We start from the raw sequence: 22,223 nt of genomic DNA, 5'->3' as shown, positions 1-22,223 counted from the left end.
GAAAAGATGTATTATTAAAAGAGTACACGTACACAACAAAAATTGAGAGATATTGAGAGATAGGACAACTATTAAAAGAAGGAAAGTGATAGAAGATGTTACCACAATTACGAAACTGAGAATACAAAAAAAGATACGCCATACTTGAGTCTGTCTAACATAAATATAGAAACACAACCACACACCTTACTTGTTTAACCTTGTAACATATTACACGACAGGACTACCCCTCCCTCAACCCCTAAATAGATGTACCAAACACCATCCAAAGCACTACCAACACATTTAAGCAGAGTCCCTTTTTTTCTGAAAGGAGCAATACTTTTTTTCTTAATGTAACTGTAAGAGTGCTTTAGCTTTTAATATAAAATTCATTAAAAAAAAGTAAATAATTTGCAAGGTGAGCATATTGTTTCTTTACTTTATTCGCACAATGATTCCAAGTAATTAACAAATTGAAAACAATGGCAAGAACTCGAGTGCAGGTCCGAAGTCACTTTTGCTGAAGCGAATTTATTCTCAACTGCTTTATGAAACAAAGGGGGATTTTAAGGAATCCTGAAGGTCACAAAGAAACTGGAGGTTGATTAAAAAACGGAAAAAAGAAAACAATAGACGAAGAAGTCTGGTGTGAAACAAAACAGTAGAGGTATAGGGTATAGGGTTTATCATGTTTTATAATAAGAAGAATGCAGTAATATCTTTGGCCTTCCATTCGATGTTTGAAAACCATAAATGTAGCAGTAAATATCTGTTTGGTTTTGGGGTGAATTTCGGTTAATTTTAAACATAATAATAACATTAACATTAAAATTAAAATTAGAATATAATACAAACACATGAACAAAATATTTGTCTGACAGGTTTGGTTTTACAAGAGTCTCTCTACACTACAAACCAACCATAATCAACATATTTTGCATCATGCAAACTTGAGATGATATTCCTCAAACATCGCCTTTGGCTATCTTAGCTTTCTTGTTAGAAGAATCCTTCTGCTCAACTATCTCTGGGATGGTGTCCTGCATTATCTTTGGGGAAGAAAAATCAAAATCTGCAACAGTAACACCTTTGAAATCTGGATTATCTTTTAGAAACGCTCCAATCTCATTGCGGGTTCTCAGTTTTTTGCCAGAAGGTGTGATGTAGTAGGCGTCCAATTTCGAGTAATCTTTTCTAAGTACCAAGCTCCTCTTAAAACCTTGTGGAGTTTTGGGGAGGTTAGGCTTGTCGATGACCCACGTTCGAGTGGAATCATATTCAATATCAGCAGGTTCATCACAGGAACCATTAGCCTTTCTGCTGCAAACAAAAGGTTCCTCGGTGGCTTTACTTCTAACCTCTTCAAACTCTTCCTGTGTATCCATTACTCTCCATTTCAAGCAGTTTTTGCATTGCGCCGCATATATATCCACTGAACCCTGACTTGACAGTGTTCTCTGTTTGGCAGCAGTTAAGAAAGTAACGTGCATTAAATTTTTTTACTAAACAGAATAATAATAACAGTCAAATATGCAAACTTTGGTTTCAATTTTTTTAATCATTATTGGCTGTGCAATGAATTTAGTTTTATTCCTTTTAACAACAGAAACAGACATTAATTTATACGTACGTTTATCAAACAAATATCAATTCCTAACTAAGCTGACTGGTTGCACAAGTTAACTTCAACAAGCGCTTACAACTTTTCAGGCTCTATGCTTGAGGGGCTAAGAGTAATTAAGCCAAACAAGCTGACCTCGACAGGCACTTAGGGAAGCTTTGCCTCAATTAGTTAATAGAACCGGCCAATGATACCCCAGCCAGGTCAATAAACTGAGGATAACACACAAGTTACATAACCACTATCTAATTTGACTCCTAAAACCATAGGCCCAGGAGATTTGAGATCAATGTCTGGACTCTGGAACCTATCAGGGCTTTCCGACAAACAGGCATGAGAAATGAGTCACCTTCTGTCATATCAGATACGAGTGTCACCACAGACGCATACAACGGCAGAGCAATAACGCACCACCTCTGAAAGAACATAGATCCTCTGCTTCTCTGCAGCAGATATATTAACCATTGATCGGTGAATCTGGTGCTTACTTTACTGGGAATCCTAGGATTTGAATCTTGCATTCTCCCCGTAAAATTGGATGAAGCCGAAATCCCCTCAGATAAGTTGATTTAAATCTTGCCACTGTTCTTTTTCCTGGGATTTTTTTCATCAACCCAGGCGACTAAGGTACTACGTGAATATTCTCTCTCTTGATTAACTACTATTGTGTTAATCTTACAGTCATCCAGACTTTGAAGCATCATGGATCTGAGTTCCTTCTGAAATGTCAGAAAGGATGGTTGCCATTACCATGTCAGGAAAAGTTAGGTAACATTAGCACAATAGTTGTCATTACCATGTCCCGTATCGCAACTGTATCGTGTGAATCGTAATACGAATCGCACGATTCCGCGACTTGTTTTGGTAAAAATCCTAATTTTAATTTGAATTATTATATAAAAACCCTAATTTTAATTTTAATTGCTTTTATAAATAAAAGCCCTAATTTTAATTTACCCGCGAACCTGGTGCGTCATTTCAAACGTCCCCTACTCATTTCAAAAGTTCCTCTTCTATGAGGTATATATATGTAGATACAACACTCAGGTTGTTTTGTTATTAATTGCATCTTTGCATTTCTACATATCTTATATATTTAATTATATGTCACATCTTTTAATGTTTATGAATCTTACTATTCACCATACGAAAAGACAGAAAATCAGCTCTCCCATACACTACTTGTATCTCCATTTAACTACCATGCACCCAAGGTCCTCAAATTTGGCTAAAGCTTGCTGAAATTTCTGAAGTCCCATCTCATCTCTCGCCCATTCGAACACTTACTAATCTAAAATTATCAATCAAAACAGCACATTAACAGTTTTTTTTTCCATTTTCCTAGGATAGGTCAATTATATTTTTTTTCCATACACTGTGAATTGTAAATTCCAGAATCAAACACAACATTATATATTTAAGGGGTCCGAACCCTTCTCACTAAACCAATACATACCAGCAAAGTGAACAACAACCTATATGTCATACCCATTAAAAAATAACAAAACATTATAAATTTTGTAGCTTTATTAAATAAAACAATACACAACTCATTGAATGATAGACAGGATAATATGATTCATCTACAATACAAAGAACAAACAATTATTAACAGCGAATCCATGAAAAGTGAAGAAAAATGAATCAAGCGACAAAGTTGAAAAGCAGGGGATCTCGTGCACGGAAAACCCTAACTGCAAAATTATCAGAAACAGAGAAAATGGGTTGAAGAAAAGTACCTTGGAAGAGGATGGTGTTTTTGAGATTTCTTGACCGCCCTTCATATCATTCATTCACAAAAGTTGCTTTCCCTTCAACTCTCTCTGCAAAATACAATTTCCAAATCCACCATTTTACGTCATGTAAGTGTGTTAAGTAAAGAAGGGTAGGTGAAAAAGAAAACACAAAAAGAGAGAGTGAGAGAGAAAAATGTAAGGATGAAAAATTATTTAGTTGGAAATAAATAGAGGAAGTGAAAGGAAAAACAAAAAAAATGTAGAAAATGGTTAAAACAAAGATGGTTTGGTTTGAAAGAAATAGAGGGGCGATAGGAAAAAAAGAAGATATTTTTAATAATTAATAGTAAATTTTTATTTGGAAAAAAAATTAGAAAGCATGAGAAAGAAAAAGAAAGGTGAAAATATAAATGATTTTATTAAACATCAATTAATTTTGAAGACTTTAAAATTTAATAATATGAATAGATATTATAATTTTTATTAATAACTAGCGAAATACACATTGTATATTCATATTTTTATTAGATTAACATATAATATAATTTATAGTTTTATTATGTATGAATAATTAATTTAAAAAATAATATTTAAAAAAATAGTATTAAAAAATTATATAGTCATTATTTAAAAATATATATATATATTTAAAAATTAAAAAAGTATTATTTATTTTATTGAATAAATAAATAATTTATTTTTTATTCATTAGGAGAAAATTACTAAATGATATATATTGTGGTATATATATGTTGTTATTAATATTTTCATTACCAGAAAAATATTTACATGGTTAATAATAATAATTTTATTGTAATATTTTATTATAATTTTGATAAATATAAATATTTTAAAAAAAAGCAATCAAAACAGTGTTATGAGATTGACTTGGTGAGCTACCGAGTCAAAACACTAATCCACTCCAAATTTAAAATGAACTTTTATGAAATGTAAAAACTAATTCATAATTGAATAACACAAGTTCCCAAATATCCAAGATAAAACTAGTAAATATTAATAATCTTTCTAAAATCTATCTATACACAATTTAACATTATATTTATAAATTATTAATGTTACTTATTTAAAATAATTTACAAATATCAATCCATAACATAATAAAAAAATTAGGAAAATGAACCAAAAGTTCAAATTGTTTATCTAAATCAAATCGAAAAATGAAATCTACCTTAAAAAATTAGAAAATAAAATTTACAATATCTCATAAATATAATTGAAAGCAAAATTACTCTCGAAGATATGAAGATTCACGGTTCAAAATTAAATAAGAAACAAAATTCATGAATTCTAGAAAATTAAAAACTGTGAATAAAATCTGAATTAACATATTTTTCCGAGATCCTTAAGTATGAAAACTTATAAAAGAATACAAACTTCATGAAGAAAGGATCGAACTTCAAAGCTTGACAACAACGTTCGAAAAATATAGCATTAGGATTTTCTTAATTTTCTTCTTTATACTTTTTTCATTTTGCCTTCGTTTGGAAGGTAAACTCATTTGGGTTGATTCTCTTGTAATTTCATAATAAATTTTAAGATTCTCTGCAATTAAAATTTTGCTTTTCAAAATTCTATTGTATTAAATGTCTGGTGATTATTATTTATTTATCTTTTATCTAAAAGATTATGGTTTAAAATTCTTTTGGACCAATTTTTTTCTAATTTATCTAATTTTTCTTATCTATAAAGAAAATGTTTTAAAAAAACTAAGTAGGTATGACAAGTACTTTATTATCATTTGTTACTATTTTTTGGTAGAAGTATATTATTATTACTATTTGTTTATATTTTATTTGGTTATTACTATTATAAAAAAATATTTTTTAATATATTATTTTGCATTTGAATTTTCTTTCCTTTTTTTTCTTTCTTTTGCATTAAAATCCAGTTTTATGAGCTTCACTCCCTCCTAAATTTGATATAAATGCATATATTCGGTCATATATTTAAAATTTCATAATTTATACAAGTCATTCAAATCTCATTCATTCTTAAGAATACACATTTCATAAATTCATTAAGTACATATCAAAATTAAATGTGTAACTCTTAGTCTTTGTTACCTCTCATGTCACAAATCACAAACATCATTATCACATACACTTACTTTAATGTGTGCTGAATTATACTTAAAGATCTTCAATTGTCATACTAATTTCATTAAGTTGTCACCACAATAAAGTTACATGACAATAACTCAGTCCATTCATATGACAGGATAAATTCAATTGACTTACAAGATACAACTCTTTTTCACACTGTAAACTAGGTCATAGAAACCTCCTTTGACTCTCATCATCTAATATTTTCCTTTATGTGAGTTTAATATCATTAGAGTGAAGATATCTAATAAAGAATCTCAAATTTAATACACAACCTAATCATTTCAACATACTATTTCACCGTTGAAAATAACTATGTTTACATTTGGTCACATGAAATTCATCACACACACATATAAAATTAATTACTAATCTATGTACATTTATATCTAACTCTGATATTTAATCAATTAAAGCGACAAAAAGAATAGCTTGAGTGAACTTCTTTTAGCTTGAATTTTTGCTTGAACGAAAATAAGGCCGAGAGGATGGATAATTTTCTACTCCATTTTTTCTTGAGTAAAAATGGAGCTGAGAGCAAATGCTAATTTGTTGCTATATTTTCACTCACTTAATGAAAATTTGTCACTTGAATAAAAATACCAGAAAATCAACTTCATGTAGAAAGATCAACTTGTTTCAAAACTTTACCTAAATAAATATAACGAATTTGCAAATTTTAAGCAACTCAAAAGGCTAGCATGACTTCCCCAATACACATGCCAAATTGATGTCGTTCATGTTGTAGTTTTGCTTCATTTTTTCTTTGGCTAATTTGTGTCTAAACAACGACAAAATTTCGTATAAAAAAAAGGAAAAAAAAAAGAGAAAAAGGCTTGCATGACTTTAATTTGCTCAATATAACTCATCATTAAGCTCATATATCAATTCATAATAACTATGAGAAAATGACTATTCTGATTAAAATCACATTCATAACCCAGATTATCAATTTTATAATTTAACATACAAAAGTCTATTCATGATCTCAATATCTCTCAACAATGGTATTAAATCCAAAGTACTATAGAAAAAAAAAATATCTATTAACTAAAATCTTAATTAATACCTTACTCCATTTCAAACATCTACATATATTTTAAACAAAATTGTATAAAGAGTTCTCATTTGTTGCTAGTTGATTTAAGAATATTTATGCTTAAGTTAATACAATTGTATATTTAAGAGATAGTTTGATTGCATAAAGCACCTACTAATATAGTTTTTTTTATAGAGTCTTATACTCACTTCTAAGTTTTAGTATAACTTGTAGGTGGGTACTCATTTAAGGCTTAATTTAGATTACCATCATCAAACAAATGGGGAATTAAAGAGGACAATTCATTCATTAGAATAAGGATGTGTGTATTAGATAATTTGGGTGACTAGGATAAGATCTTGTCTTCAGTGAAGTTTACATATAATAACACGAAGAAAACATTGAGATTACCCTTAATACAACACTATATGGGAGGAAGTGTAGAACACCTCTTTGTTGACACCAAGATGATGAGAATATTATGGTGAGACTAGAGTTGTTGTAGCAAACAACATAAAATATTATATTGATACAGGAAAAGATGAAGACATCTTAAAGTAGGAAGAAATTTTATGCATATAAGAGAAAGAGACCTATGAAGTTTGATGTTGGTGATCATATGTTTTTAAGGTTTTCCTACCATAGGTGTTGGAAGAGAAATAAAGTTTAGGAAGTTGACTCTCAAGTTCATCAAGTCATACAAGATTCTCATAAAGATAGGTGTAATGACTTATGAGGTTGTCTTACCTCCTTTTCTAGCTAATCTACATAATTTTTTAATGTATCGTGATTGATGAAGTATGTGTCAAATCCAAAGCATTTGTTGAAACTTGATGAGGTTCAAGTATTTGAAGATCTATCATATGAAGCTAAACCAATGAGTTTTAAAGATCATTCGATAAGGCAAGTGTGAGTAGAAATATTATTATGGTAAAAAGGTTGTGGAATGTGAAAACTTGTGACACTACTTGAAAATTGGAAGATAAGATGATAGAGACATATTTTTACCTTTTTTCTGATAAGTATTTTTTGTGATATTGATTAAATTAATACATATTAGTTTATGTTGTTGTGATGTATTATGTTTTTTAATCAAGTTTCATACGAGCAAGTTAAAACATCTTTAACTTAACTTATTCTTTAAAATATTTTTTTAAGGATCTTTGAAAATAGGTAAGGAGAATTAATTAATTAGTTTTATTTTAAATTGATCGGAATGTTGGTGTGAGTTGAGAATAGAAGATTTAACTAGTTATTGATAGTTGGTTGAGAAGAAAATATGTAATTTTTATTGTGATGTTAAATTGGTATATATGATTGAATTTTCTTAGTTATTTAGGTGAATGTATATATTGCTCATGAACTTGAGGTAGTAAATTTTGAAACCAGATTCGTGAAATAAATTTGATGTTAATGTTAGAAATATAAACTGATGAATCTAGTAAATTAGTAAAGTTGTGAATGAAACAGGATGTTGATTTTGTATTGGATTTTAGCTAGAAATAATTTATTGATAGTATTTATAACTCAAATGACATTATGTAGCTTAAACAAAAGGGACACATTCTTTTTATCCTTTAGAAAATTTTTGCTAAAAAAAAAATTGCTCAAGATAAATTAAAGTGAGACAAACCTTTCATCTCACATGATTTTGGCACAAACAATTATTTATAAGTTAATTTTTATATAAAGAAAAAATTTATGTTTAAATAATTATGAGAAATTACATGACTTGTATTTGTGATGTATTTTAGGTTGTATATAATTGTTTTAATGGTTATCAACACAATTTAAAATACATAAATAGATTCAAGTGTATGATATAGGATGGTATGATATTTTGAAGGAAAGTATGTTGTGTGCACATACCTAGTGAGGTATCATTTCTTGTATTGATATATTACTCATTGGGAAAGAGTATAAATAAGTTTACTAAAAAAGTTATACTTTTTAAAAATATTTAAATTGTTCTCAAATTAAAAAAATAATAATTTCTTCTAAAATTTTCTATCACAATAATATATTTTATAATTAAAATATTCAATTTTTCTGAAAAAAAATAATCATCTTAAAAATTCAGTATCGAAACAATTATAATAAAAATTCATTACCTAAACCTAACATGTGTCTTTGCGTACATAGAAACTAATCTGCTTGAGGTTTGCATTAAATAGAACAAAAGCTGGAAAAAAAAATATTACACAAATCATGCTAACATGCACAAAGATGTTATAATAAAGAGAAAATGGTTAGTTATTAATTAACATAAAATATATAAAGAAATTAATATTTTATCTTCTATATTACATGTCATAACTCTTTATTTTATATATAATTAAAATGTATAATAAATAATGATGATAGATTGAAAGAGATAAAATATTAAGAAAAAGTTAAAAGAAAAAAAATTCTAAAGAAACTCTTGTTGAAAATAGTTACTTAAAATGCTTTTCTTTAATATATTTATTTTAATTTTTACACATGATGGATATTTAATAATATTTAAAAAAAAATAAAAATCTCAAATTGTATTATTATAAACGAAGAAATTGTGTGAGTGTTCCTCGGTAAATAAGGTCATTTAATTTTCATGTTGAATTAGTCAGAGCTAAATTTATTCTTTTAAGTAAAGAAACGAGCAGAAATTAATTACAGCAAAACAAAGTTAAGAAAATATTAAATTATTTAATGAACTAAACATTATCTTTAAAAAATCATTTAATTTAATCCTCGCAGTTATTAATTATTAAAATAAAATCCAAAAATAAACATTAATTTGTCATAAAAAAATATTCGTTGAAAAAGAACATTTCTTTTAAATAAACCTCAATATTTTAATTTCTTAGCTATTTACTTTGAATTGAAATATACTGTAGATTCATTGAAAAATGTAGTCTATGTATCCCTAACATTTGTTTTTTTTTTTCTTCAAAACTTTGAAATTTGGTGTTTAATGCAAAAAAAAATTGAATTTGAAAATGAAAAGATGCAGTAGATGAGGGTATTAGGTTGGGTATAAAAAGAGAAGAAGGTTTAACCGCAAGTAGAGTAGTTGTTAGCGCCTAAACGAATAGCCGCAGTATTATGTATGAAAGAGGATCATTCCAAAACCCAGAAGAACCCAAAGAAACTTGTGAGTGAGAACTGTGGCTGCACACATACACTGCGTATTAAGCAAAAATCTTGACGCCATAATCGCCAACCTAAATTAATATCCTCTTCCGTAACGTTTCCTATGGAAACAATGCATGCGTCAGGTACATTTGCTTTCTTTGCTGATTCCAAGTTAAAGTTTCTTGATTTTCTGAATTTTTTTTTTGGTTTCTGTTTTCAATAACCCTGTTGTGTGTGCCTTGTTGGAAGGCATCCGTCACGTTTTCATTGTTTGTGTTATGGGTTGTCAGTGTTTGATTGGTATGTGGGTGCACTTGGCTTCCATTCCCTGTTCTGCTTGAACTATATAAGCCCTGCCCACAAGCTGTTTGGTTAAAGAGTTTCAAGTCTAACTAGGTCTTCTTTCTGAGTCTTAGATACAGGAAGTTCCTCATTTTGTTCTCAGTCTTGCGGCTCCTGGCCAAGGTATGGTTTTCTTGGCCTTCTCTTGTTAGATTGGGGTCCCTGGTTTTCTTTTATGTGAAAGTAGATTTTATCAACTGGTCTTGTTTTAAAAGGTTTAATTTTGAATTGGTGTTAATTCTGTATGGATTTTATTCCCAATTTTACTGTGTCAATGTTTTCTTTGAATTCCCCCTCCCCCAACCCCACTGTCAATTTCTTATTCCTTTGTTTACGCACTTTTTGGACCTATAGTTTGTTTATTCAATTGACACGCAAATGTTTTGTGGGTTTCAGTGTAAGTGTTCCTGAAATGGATAAAACGGGTGATGGGGAGGACAGACAGGATAAAGGGTGTAAGAACAAGAGAAAATTAGCTCATCCTTCTATACTTCCTGCTAGTTTACCGTTGTTTGAGTTCCCTCGGTATGAAATGCCGGTTTCACAAAATGGCTTAAATGAATTTAGTCCATCAGAGTGGTGGTCGCAGTTGTTTAGTAGAGAAAATGAACTGCAAATGCGTGAGCTTTTGGATTGGAGTGATCCTATTGCAAGCCAGCTTGAGGAATTGCTGTTGTCTAATTTGCAAGCGATTTTCAGGTGTGCACTCAAAAGGGTTGTTGAATTAGGTTTTGATGAAAAATTGGTTGAAATGTCCCTTTCAAGGAAGGCCCTGTACATTGAGGAAGGAGATCCTGTCACAAATATTGTAGATCAGACGGTGAATGTTTTGAAGGGGAAAGAAGATGCGACAGATTTTGTATTTGAGAGTTTCCAGCATCTGCTGCATTACACCATGGTGGAGATGATCAGTGTAGTTCGTGAAGTCAGACCCTCCTTGACAGTTGGTGAAGCAATGTGGGTTTTACTGATTTGTGACTTGAACCTTTCACTAGCCTGTGCAGTGCAAGACCGTCCAGGTGTTGTTTGTAATGCGGAAAACTCTACCAGTTCTTCCAGTCTACAATCTAAGTCGGAGGTCCAAAGCTCTGATGCAGTTTCCAATTGCAGTTCACCAACTCTCCAGAAGGATTTGTCCTCCAATCACCAGAATCAAAGGTCTGGAGAACCTAAGTTTGGAAGCTTCCTTAATTCACCCAACAACCAAAGTTCTCTTGCTACAGGAGGAGTAAAACTTAAGGCAGAGAATGCATCATTGCCAATTACTGCAGAGAAATCCTCCGGAACATCAGGTTTTCCTTCCCACGAATGTAAATCTGGATCTTGCTCTAAGCGGCATACCAGAAAAGAAATAGCAGCACTTAGGCAGAAGTTCTTTCACATGGAGAAAACTTACAGGAATTGTGGAAAAGCGGGTTTTAAATCAGGGAAGATTACAAGTGTTGGTAGTTTGGTTGTTGAAAAAAGACTCAAGCCGCCATCTGAAATTCCTAACCAGCAAATGAAATGTGGCTCCTCAAATTTGCTAACCACGAAAGGAGTTTGTTCTGCAAATATAACATGCCATATTTCAAGCAGTGATGCATCTGCTTTATCTGCAGGAGGTAACTCTGGAACATTACCTGCAAAGAGTACAATATCTTGTACTCACATGGTGAATGCAAAAACTTCAACACGTGCCAGTACATCCAAACCAAAATCTGAGCTAAGCTGTTCTGTCAAGATTCTTGATTACTGTGCTGATATTCCGTTTGATGAGGCTTTGGGTAAGTATGTCCCGCGAGATGAGAAGGATGAGCTAATTTTGAAGTTGATAACTCGATTGCAAGAATTGCAGGATGAGCTACTTGGTTGGAACAACTGGACAAATCAGAAGGTTATGCAGGTTACGAATAGGCTTGGGAAACTACAGCCTGAGTTTAAAACTCTGAGGAAGGAAAAGCAAGACGCAGAACTGTTGAAAAAGGAAAAGAAACTTGCGCAGGAGACTGCTGTGAAGAGGATATCTGAAATGGAGAATGCCATGGAAAATACGAAAAGGCAAATTGATAGTGCTGCTTCTGCTGCTCTCATGCTAGAGGCAGAAAACTCCTTGCTAAAAAAGGAGTTGGATGCTGCTAAGTTGTGGGTTGTAGAGTCAATGGCAAGCCATCAACAAGCACTGGAGAGTGAGCAGACGGCTCTTAAACAGGCCCAGTCATGGGAAGGCCAGAACAGTTTGCTTCGAGATGACCTTGAGAAAGAGAAGCACAAATTATTTAATCTGCAACAGGAGCTACACAAAGAGAAAAATCTTCAAGCCAAGATTGAGGTATGTGATAAATACGAAACTACTTAGTTCCAAATATCAAGATATGTCTGAAAAAATCTGTGGAGTTTACTTGTATGTATTGTCAACGTCTATCTTGAGTGTCTGCCTCTCTACTTTGACAGTCCTACTCCAAACCTTATGCACCTATGTTGGAAATATTTAGGCACCTTGAACACTCATGGATACTTTGAAATAAATATATATACATTTTTTAGTCTACGTATACGTGGTTGACAATTATAGCCATGTACTGGCAACATGGAAGAGGTGCTAAGTCTAGAATCAGATTAAACAGAAGTATAGTAACAGTGCGCATTCAATAATCTATCGCACAAGTCTTCCTTGCAAGTTTTTTTGTTTGTTGGGTATCACAGAGTAGATTTTGTAGAATGAGAGGGTTAGTTTTTATGTAAGAGTAAGAGACAAATATTAATCATTAAATCTTACCAATAATAGTCAAGATAAAAGACGAAGTTATGTGACTTAATGGTCTTGTGTTGTGTGACCAAGTCTCTTTTAATAATCCCTTGGACGTCAATATTTAGTTTTGCAGCTAAGATTTGCTCCTCTTGTATAGAAATAGGCTTCTCAATAATACACCTCCTTTGTATTCGTCTACATATATATACAAGTGCCTTTTAAATAATAGTTTTTCTTTTATATCCGTGTCCCCTTTGTTTAAAATGGGTACTCAAACAGCTTATTATTCTATTGCTATACCACAATCGGTGGAAATGTTACAGGGTAGATTGGCAAAAGAGAGAGCTGCGAAAGAAAAGCTCCTTTCTCAGGTTGCATCCATTAAAAAGGAGAGAGAACAACGTGAGCTGCATATGAAATCTGAGGAGGATATAATTAGAAGGAAGGCTGCTAGGGATCTGCAGAAATATGTGGAAGATATTGGAAAGGTGGAGAAAGAGTTGGTTGACTTGAAACTAAAATCTGACTCTGAAAAAATAGCAGCACTTCGTAGATGTGTTGAGGAAAGGAATGATAGCTTCTCAAGAACAAAGAGTACTCCAAACATGAAGGGAAACAAGACCTCAAATGAGTCTCAAACAATGGAGAGCTGCCATGACAAGTTGGCTGCTGGAAGTTTGAGGCGTGAGCAGGAGTGTGTCATGTGCCTATCAGAGGAGATGTCAGTAGTTTTTCTGCCATGTTCACATCAGGTTGTGTGTCCTGAATGCAATGAGCTCCATGAGAAGCAAGGGATGAAAGAGTGCCCTTCATGTAGGACCCCAATCCAACGTAGGATTCTTGCTAGATTTGCTCGGCATTAGATGATAGTATAGACTTTCCGAATGAATGGGAATCGTGAAGAAGAAATACATTGTGCTTCCTCCTTCCCTTCCCTTCCCTTCCCTTCCAAAACCAAAAGGAAATAAACAAGAAACAAAAACAGAATAGACAAAGAAAGAACTGTCCCAAGGGACAGTTGAGTGTAAAGACCGTTTATGCTTTTACATTTCGAAACATAAATCAGCACAATGAGTTTTTATATAATAGAGTATCTTGAATTATAGTAGGTCTTCTATCACTCAGTTATTGGAGTCATGCCTCTTCATCTCCAATATCTATTTCTGCTTTCTTTTCTTCGTGCAGGTATGTGAGGTTCTCTCCATTTTTGTCCCTTGATGCATACAATTATTTTGGTTTAGACAATCTATTTCTTATCCTCTAACTTAAATCACCCAGTTACTTGCATTTTTAATCGCATTTTACGAATTTTACCATTTAAGTATTGTTTTACTGCTCATTTTTCCATCGACTTTTTACCTTTCACACATTTTCTAATCAAGGTTTCCCCCCTCATATTTTACTATTATATTTTTTCAAATTTTGCCATTATAGTTTTATTTAGATAAATTTTTTAATTTGTATCTATATTAATTTAAGTTTATTAAAAGATATTTATCTTTTTATATTTTTCTTACTTAAAGGTGTTTAAAGAAAATCTCACATTCTCGCTGCCATATAGATCCTGTTCTCTGTTCCCAATTTACAAAGCAGAATATTGTTCTTGCATGACATGAGAATTTTCTAATATTAAAGTTTTATTCATTCTTTTTTCTGCCTCTAATTTAAATTATACGCAATTTTAGATTTTAAAAAAAAATCAAGTTTCTTTAAATTTTAAATTAAATAACTCAATTTTCCTTTCTTAATTTAATTAGAATGTATTGATAGCAGTATAAATGTATTTTACACTTAAACCCTAAACCCTATATGTATTATATTCTTAATTTAATTAGAATGTATTGATAGCAGTATAAATATACACTATATGAATTGTCATATATGACAACAATTATATAATTTTGTAATGAATATTTTAAAAATCATATTTAGGGTAATTTCTATTGATTGATAATGTCAGATATTTTATGTTGATATATCGAACTCTTTTGCCACGAGCACAGGAATGCGTATATTTTTAACTGTATAAATGTATTTACGTAAACATATTTTCATAAAATTAGTTAAAATAATTTATAAAAAATGTTTCTATAAGAATTACAAACTACAAAAAGAGCACATCATTCTAAAGAACCAACTTGATTGATTCAATCCAAAAATGTGTAATTTTTTTTATGCGGTCGTTATTTATTTATTTCATCATTCACCTTTTAATTTACCATTAAAATCTATGATTTTAGATTTTTAAATATAGTTTAAGTTATAATGTGAACTAAACCATAAACCAACAGTTATTTAAAGAAAAATTGTAATTCAAACATAATAAAAATTTAACATAAATACACCTTCAGATATTAGAAATCACACCCAAAATTAATTTTATATCTAGTCGATGAGAGATTTTTAATACATATCTTTTATATATATATATATATATATATTTTGAGTATGAAACTGAATATTTGTAAGTGATCCGGTTGATTCAATAAATTTTAATACTATATTAAAAAGTAAATCCTTACGAGATGAGTTTGTAAAGTGATTTTTCTCTTATTTATATATTATAATTTGATCTTATTTTCCAAATATAAGATCTTCAATGTTTAATACGTAAGAGATAGTTAGTGTGAGAATAACCTAACATTATTTGTAGTATAAAGTAAATTTTAAATTATAAGACATGATGATAATCTATTAAGTGCTGATGGAGTTTTTTTTATCACCTATTCAAGGATGAAGTGTTACTACAATTTAATAGGTGTCTAATGAAATATATTGTTTTATTTGTGTTTAGTAATTGATGACTCTATATATAATTGATAGATACTAATTTTAAATGTTCAAACTTTAAATAATTTTTTTAGAAATTATTGAGTATTTTAATGTTGAGTATAAATTTTTTAATGTCTTTAATAAACAATAAATAAATGTGTATGAGTTATTTATTAAAAAATTGTGTAAAACTTACATATTATTGAAGTTATGTAACTTTTTTTTTTAGCTTGTCTTTGTATTATAATATTTTTAAGTTTTTATTATATATATATATTATTTTAAAAAAAATTTAGAGTAATTTGTAAGTCTTTATAAATGAAAAGTTAGGTTGTATATTGTATTATATGTATGAATGTTTTATATTATTTTAGTTTGATCGTATTATTATTACTAAAATAGGATGTTACAATTTTCATCGGTATAAAATGAAAATAAAATATAGTGAAATTTTCTTGAAATTAAAATATATTACCTTAAAATGTCACATTATTTAATTACTAATTATACTCTTTAATGAGAGTTTGGTCTTATAATTTAGTGTAGCAATAAATAACAACTTGTCGATATGTCCGAGTGGTTAAGGAGACAGACTTGAAATCTGTTGGGCTACGCCCGCGCAGGTTCGAACCCTGCTGTCGACGACATTTTTTTATGATTTCAGCAGAGTTTAATATTTTAAAACCAAACTAATATTCAGGTTCTAAATTTTTTAAATAATTTAATTTATTGATTTTTTAAGAAATAATTTTTTTTTCTCAACTAATATTTTTTTAACTAAAAAATTTATATTTTAAAAAATAGTCCTAAGAACAATTCTAGCATTACATTTAAAAACATTATACCAACCTTCATTCAATCAAATCAATTATATGTAGTAATAATTTTTTTACTAAATTTCATTATCTTTACATTAAACTAAATATCCCTTCTTTCTATCGTTTACTTTCTCTTTATATTCTTTTATCACTTTGTTTGAATTTCGAAGAAAGTGAAAAAAAAAGGAAAAGGAAAAGTTTGAAAAGTGACTAAGAAAAAGGGAAATAAGAAAAAGGTTTGCAGTATATTTAGTTGATATGATGGAAAAAAAATAATTGAATAATGTTATAATATACTAAAATATCCTTATTTTAATTTAAAAATAATAATTATGAATTAAAATTAAAAGATGATTAATTTTGAAAATTATATTTAATAAAATTGAAAATAATGTTGAAAATTATTTAATATCTTTAAATAATTAATTGCAGATCACGTCAAAATAAATTTTCCACCTACCAATTAAAAAATAAATAAATTATAATACAAAAAGAATTTAAATGAAAAAATAGGATTGGAGATTAAATTGAAAGAAAATTTAATAAGTATAATTATAACACACTTAACCTTTACTACATTATATTAAATTTTTATTTTTTTAAAGTTCATCCTAAACCTTAAACTTTTAACTTTTAATAAGTTCACAATATTTAGTAAGATTTAAAGTTCAACTCTTAATTTAATTATAGTTATTTAGAGTAAAATCTCACTTATAAATCAGGTTTATAAGGTTGAGTTAAGTTTAAAGTATACTTCTTTATATTATTTTTAATTTTTTATTTAGAATTTTCTTAAAGTAGGAAAAATCATCTAAGATGACTAAAAAAATTAAGAAATAACACAAATTTAAATTAATTTTGGATTAAATCACATTCATATAATTTTATTTAAATTTATGTCTTGTATAAGAATGTAGATAACATATGGTTTAATATTAGAATTTTAATATTAACGTGTGGATACAAAAGAACCTTGATAATATACACCAAAGATATCTAGCAATTCAAATACCCAACACATGTGGATACCATTTATTTCTCTAGATTTTATAGAATCACTGTTACACTATTATGCAAGCTCACATTGGCATAGCCCTCTCTATGAATGGGAAAACAAGTGTACAAATCCCACCACTTAAATAAAAAACTGTAAAATCTACTTCAATTTATCCTAGTATCTAAGTCAACCTGTTTTACAAGTTATTAAAGTATTTCAATATTTGAAGAAGAATTTTGGTAGTTTTACTCCACCTTTCTCTTTCAGAATTCTTGTTCTGCTTCTTCTTTTCCTTTAGAAAGTGACTATACGTGATGATTAGTGTTACATTATATGGCAAACAATACATTCCTTTGTCAGTGTAACCGTGTAGGGTACATTGTGAAACAGACCTTCCTGTGTTTATTATATTGTTTTCTATGCATAATATACTTAGGCACATACAAGTCTATTAGTTCAGTATGAACTTCGATTTGAATCTTCTGTAAGTTTGTGACCAAAAATAAAAATAATAATATTTTTGATTTTGGCGTGAAAGGTGGAAGCTAAAAGCAGTGGAGAAAGGTGAGGTATTCCAGCTTTATTTGGTCTTTGACAAGGTGTTTGAGTCCATTCCAACTTCCTAAGTTCATGAAATGGGGTCCCAGACCAGCTCACATTCCATTGTTTTTGATTTTTTTGATCACACAAGAGAAGTTCTCACAGCTGCACACTGAGTCTGAGTCAGAGTCAACAGTCACAACTTCACACTTTTAACTCTTGAGATTATTCTGTAAAATGGTAATGGTAGTTAGGTTCATTGGAGATGGGTACGCCGGGTTTCCTGTTTCCAAAGAAGAATCTCACTCCACTTTCTCTTCTTTCTTCATTTAATTTACTCTCATTATTACCATTAATATTCCTTTCATTCCCTTAATTCCCTTACTTCTCTGTCTCAGTCAAACAAGAAAAACTATAAAAATATGAAACCCATACCTGCCTTATAAGTTATGACAAAGCTGTGAACTTCCCAATTTCAATCTATACATTCAGATTAACTTTTTCCTATTCAAAATGATTAATAAAAATGCACCAAGTTTAAACTACATCCCCAAGTTTTACATGATATTGGCTTTGCGTGTGTTGTGTCCACAACACAACCAAAAGCAGACCAATAATCTTATATTTTTTGGTAGCAGTTGGGGATGAAGATGACAGTGGGCATACCATATCCATAGGCATCTCCCGTTTCTCCTTTTTCCTGTCTCTCTTACTGAATTATGGCATTCTCCTGAGATAACTATTCCATTTCCCTAAGATTTCGTTCACAAATGCCAAATGCCACCATTCCCCTTTTCTACTCAACTCTCTCAACACAAACCAAAGCAAGCCTTCAACTACTACTTCCTAATCTAATCCATCTCACTATTTATTTATTTACTCCGTTTTTGTTTCTTCATTTTTTTCCTTCCAAGCCACTGTATGTTATCCACCTAGTCCTTCCCTTCCCACACGATATCCATGCCTTGCCAAACGTCACCACAATACAGAGTTAAAAATCACAACTCTGCAATTGATTTATGATCTCCCCAAGGCCAGACCCTCTTTTGTCACACGCCCGCTTCTCCACCATGCTCAAGCTCCTCAAGAAGAACCTCCGCCGCCTCCTCCGCCGTCTCCGGTGTCCAATTCGCCGCCGCTCGAAGCCCAAAGTGGTAGTGATCAACAAGCTCGAGAAGAGCGCCCCAAAGGCCCAAACCGAGCCAAGCCCAAACCTTTCCGCGACGGTTCATCCCAACGCGCAATTGGGTGCTCCGAAGCCAATCCGGGTGGCGACGTTCAACGCCGCGCTGTTCTCCATGGCCCCGGCGCTCCCGAAAGGCGCACGCGAGTTGGGGGAGCAAAACGGCGTCGCTTCGAAGGCGAATTCGCGGCCGAGAAGCATATTGAAGCAGTCGCAATCAGTGAAAAAGACAGCAGAGGAGAGCGTTGGTAGCAGACAGAAGATGAGGGTTTCCATAAATTTGCCAGACAACGAGATTTCGCTGCTGCGAAGCCGACAATCGAGCTTCTCGGAACACGACAAGGAGGGGTTGAAGGCGTGGTCGTGGGGGGGAGGTGGGGCCCACGTGAGTAACAGAACGGTAGTTGATGTTCTGAAGGAAGTGGATGCAGATGTTTTGAGTCTGCAAGATGTGAAGGCTGAGGAAGAGAATGGGATGAAGCCTTTGTCTGATTTGGCTGCGGCGCTGGGAATGAACTACGTCTTCGCCGAAAGCTGGGCACCCGAGTACGGCAATGCTGTCTTGTCCAAATGGCCCATCAAACGCTGCGTTTCTCACCAAATCTTCGATCAAACTGATTTCAGGTCAGCTTTTTTAACTAACTTTTCACTTTCATCATTTGCGTTTCTGCAGTTTCTTTGTTTATGTTAAGGTTAAGTTTTTTTGGGTCACTGGAATGGAACAGGACTGAACTCGGCAATGGAGGCACAGTAGTTTTGATTGTTCAAAGAAACACACGAATATTATTTTTACTTATTTTAATTTAGTTCTTTCATTGTTAAACTGTCTTATCAACTAAACTAGTCTGATGATTTTGTAATAACTGTTTTAAAAATGAGATTTGTGATTGGTTAGTATATTGCTAATTCGTAATACATAAAAATTAAATTTATAAGTACATTTATTTATTTATTACATATTTAAACATTTGAATTTGAAATAAATTATTTTAAAATAATTGATTTCTACACTTAATTCTAACCCATTTCCTGCAGAGTCTGAAACGCTTATTAAAATGCGTTTATTATTCTATCATTAAATAAATACATGTAGCAGGTATTGTGAGCACACTAAAATATTTTTTTAAAGAAAAAGAAGTAAAGTTACGACACCTTTTGGTTCTCTGCTCTTGTATGTATTTCGAAGAAGCTTCTTCGTGCTTGTCATTGCAAAGAAAAATGAAAAGATAATCACTTTTCTGCTCATAAAGGAGCAATTATTCTAGCACTTTTGAACCAAAAAAAGAATTCTCAAACTAACACATGGGAAGTTTCCAAAAGCCATACACAAGATTTTCTCATTCACTAACTACTCTCACTCTTTCAAACCAATGCTTAAGCAATGATCCACCTCCATTTAGCTTTACGCAAAAAGTTTAGCGTTAACATCAATTCTAAAACTGCTCTTAGATTCTTTCCTTGTTTTCTTGTACGTGGCAACGGCAATGACAAATGCACGACATGCCAACTGTAATAGCTGTAGGCAGCGATGCAGGTTTCTTCCCCACCTACTCCATATGGGGATTCTCTGTTGTCACCATTCATCAATGTTCCCTTCACACTTATATTTTATTTTCAACCTCAATCGGACTTTTTTAGAGGTGTATAAGTCACCAAATATTCCAACCAAGGAACACCAATTTCACCCTTTTCTTCTTGTTTTATATACACTTTTAGATTCCCCAAATACAAATGGTGGCTTATTTCCCTGAATACTATAAACAACTCTAAAATGTAAATCTATTTGGTTCGTGTTTTTAAAGAACGAAACTTGCACTGTGCGCAGCATAAAATAAGTGTAGTTTGGTGTGGAGTAAGTTTGTCTGATGCAAATGAGGTACAGTTTTTCTGGGGTGGGAGAAAAGTCAGAATACTTTCTTTCTTGCTCAAGTTCATCATAATTATATTGAGAAACTTTTTACTTTCCTCCACCAAAGGCGTCATCTATTGCTAATAATGACCATCTATTCAAATTTTCCAACCCGTGTAAACAAGCTAGCTAGAAGGATTGAAGCATTCTTGATTGAAAGCATTGTGGTTAGAAAATGACTTAACAAGAAGGATGAGCATGAGATGCAAAAAAATGTGACTGATTAAGTTTTTGGCCACAGGAATGTTCTGAAGGCCACTATTGATGTGCCTCAAGTAGGTGAACTTAACTTGTACTGTACCCATCTTGATCATCTTGATGAGAATTGGCGAATGAAGCAGGTAAATGCAATAATCCAATCCAGTGATGAGCCTCACATCTTAGCTGGAGGCCTTAATTCACTAGATGAATCGGATTACTCCCAAGAAAGATGGACAGATATTGTGAAGGTATACATGCATGACAGAAAAGTAAATGCCTCTATTATTTTGTTGCTTTTTGGTCTCACTCTTGATAACAAAAGTAGAAATCAAATTTTTTGTTGGGTCCAGTACTATGAAGAGATGGGAAAGCCAACACCAAAGGTTGAAGTGATGAAATATCTCAAGACTAAAGACTACACTGATGCTAAGGACTATGCAGGGGAATGCGAGTCCGTTGTCATGATTGCCAAGGGACAAAGTACAAACTCAATTTTCAAACTCTAAACATGCTTATTAATTGTTATTGTTATTATTATTATTCTTACTATCATTACTAATGTTATGCAGGTGTCCAAGGTACATGTAAGTACGGAACTAGGGTAGATTACATATTATCATCATCAAATTCTCCATACAAGTTTGTTCCTGGTTCCTATTTAGTTCTTTCTTCCAAAGGGACTTCAGATCATCACATAGTGAAAGTTGATGTGGTGAGGGAAAATGAGAAGCCTGAAGAAAAGGTCACAAAGAATACGCAACAACCAAGACAGAGAGTTGTAAAAATAACACAATCCACTCCTTCAAAAGGTATCTGGAAAACACACACTTAGACACCTAAATTGAGTTCCCTTGGTTTAGATTAGTATGATGATGATACTATTTCGGAATTGGGGCATTTTCTTTAGTTCCTGACCTTCTGTACACAGCTTTCTTCAAATAGATTTAGAAGCATATGACAAAAAAAGAGTGTGTAATGTCATGATGTGTGTCATTTTTTCACAAAAATAATTGTATAGATTTTTATTAAGAACTTTAAAAATCTATGAAGTGATTTCTTACTAGCCATTCCTTGTCTATGTTCCTATGTATGAATTTTCTTTTTTTATAAAAATA

At 31.4% G+C, this 22,223-nt stretch overlaps 3 protein-coding genes and 2 non-coding genes across 10 annotated transcripts; 4 read left to right on the top strand and 1 right to left on the bottom strand.

The window, feature by feature from the left end:
* Positions 1-777: 777 nt before the first annotated feature.
* Positions 778-3,558, bottom strand: LOC137829679 (methyl-CpG-binding domain-containing protein 4). The gene is made up of 2 exons (XM_068636546.2): positions 3,343-3,558; positions 778-1,439 (listed from the first exon to the last, which is right to left on the bottom strand). The coding sequence occupies exons 1-2, from the start codon at positions 3,394-3,396 to the stop codon at positions 948-950; spliced, it is 546 nt and encodes a 181-aa protein (XP_068492647.1). The 5' UTR covers positions 3,397-3,558; the 3' UTR covers positions 778-947.
* A 2,601-nt stretch (positions 3,559-6,159) lies between these two features.
* Positions 6,160-6,262, top strand: LOC150025960 (small nucleolar RNA snoR134). Its single transcript, XR_016514469.1, has one exon. It is a non-coding gene; the product is annotated as a small nucleolar RNA snoR134 (small nucleolar RNA).
* Positions 6,263-9,536: 3,274 nt separating this feature from the next.
* Positions 9,537-13,791, top strand: LOC137829677 (putative E3 ubiquitin-protein ligase RF298). Of its 4 annotated transcripts, none has more exons than XM_068636542.2 (4): positions 9,547-9,758; positions 10,032-10,080; positions 10,354-12,268; positions 13,012-13,791. In XM_068636542.2, exons 1-4 carry the CDS (start codon positions 9,737-9,739, stop codon positions 13,549-13,551), a joined length of 2,526 nt encoding a protein of 841 aa, XP_068492643.2. In that variant the 5' UTR covers positions 9,547-9,736; the 3' UTR covers positions 13,552-13,791. The 4 variants fall into 4 exon arrangements, with proteins under 4 accessions (XP_068492646.2, XP_068492643.2, XP_068492645.2 ...); XM_068636544.2 differs by having other exon boundaries at positions 9,906-10,080; XM_068636543.2 differs by having other exon boundaries at positions 9,865-10,080.
* A 2,231-nt stretch (positions 13,792-16,022) lies between these two features.
* Positions 16,023-16,104, top strand: TRNAS-UGA (transfer RNA serine (anticodon UGA)). The gene has a single exon. It is a non-coding gene; the product is annotated as a tRNA-Ser (tRNA).
* A 1,534-nt stretch (positions 16,105-17,638) lies between these two features.
* LOC137829676 (uncharacterized) lies at positions 17,639-22,175 on the top strand. 3 transcript variants are annotated; one of them, XM_068636541.2, is made up of 4 exons: positions 17,639-19,622; positions 21,149-21,356; positions 21,459-21,588; positions 21,678-22,175. In XM_068636541.2, the coding sequence occupies exons 1-4, from the start codon at positions 18,835-18,837 to the stop codon at positions 21,938-21,940; spliced, it is 1,389 nt and encodes a 462-aa protein (XP_068492642.2). In that variant the 5' UTR covers positions 17,639-18,834; the 3' UTR covers positions 21,941-22,175. The 3 variants fall into 3 exon arrangements, 2 of the variants coding, with proteins under 2 accessions (XP_068492642.2, XP_090161295.1); XR_016523362.1 differs by having other exon boundaries at positions 18,260-19,622; positions 21,434-21,588; XM_090305169.1 differs by lacking the exons at positions 21,149-21,356; positions 21,459-21,588; positions 21,678-22,175 and adding an exon at positions 19,724-19,895 and having other exon boundaries at positions 17,810-19,622.
* Positions 22,176-22,223: the final 48 nt, after the last annotated feature.

Source organism: Phaseolus vulgaris, chromosome 7 (assembly GCF_051622355.1).
Source record: "Phaseolus vulgaris cultivar YP4 chromosome 7, ASM5162235v1, whole genome shotgun sequence".
NCBI lineage: Eukaryota > Viridiplantae > Streptophyta > Magnoliopsida > Fabales > Fabaceae > Phaseolus > Phaseolus vulgaris.
The sequence above is the reverse complement of the archived record's forward strand: the minus strand, read 5'-3'. Positions and strand labels throughout refer to the sequence as shown.

What these genes read in the sequence shown, in the direction of transcription:
- LOC137829679 (XM_068636546.2), bottom strand. Translation starts at nt 3,396, where the DNA reads ATGAATGATATGAAGGGCGGTCAAGAAATCTCAAAAACACCATCCTCT. An exon ending in AAACACCATCCTCTTCCAAG is followed by an intron (nt 1,440 to 3,342) that starts GTACTTTTCTTC and finishes GCTGCCAAACAG; the next exon opens with AGAACACTGTCAAGTCAGGG.
- LOC137829677 (XM_068636542.2), top strand. Translation starts at nt 9,737, where the DNA reads ATGGAAACAATGCATGCGTCAG. An exon ending in GGAAACAATGCATGCGTCAG is followed by an intron (nt 9,759 to 10,031) that starts GTACATTTGCTT and finishes TCTGAGTCTTAG; the next exon opens with ATACAGGAAGTTCCTCATTT. An exon ending in ATCTTCAAGCCAAGATTGAG is followed by an intron (nt 12,269 to 13,011) that starts GTATGTGATAAA and finishes GAAATGTTACAG; the next exon opens with GGTAGATTGGCAAAAGAGAG.
- LOC137829676 (XM_068636541.2), top strand. Translation starts at nt 18,835, where the DNA reads ATGATCTCCCCAAGGCCAGACCCTCTTTTGTCACACGCCCGCTTCTCC. An exon ending in GATGGACAGATATTGTGAAG is followed by an intron (nt 21,357 to 21,458) that starts GTATACATGCAT and finishes TGTTGGGTCCAG; the next exon opens with TACTATGAAGAGATGGGAAA. An exon ending in CATGATTGCCAAGGGACAAA is followed by an intron (nt 21,589 to 21,677) that starts GTACAAACTCAA and finishes AATGTTATGCAG; the next exon opens with GTGTCCAAGGTACATGTAAG.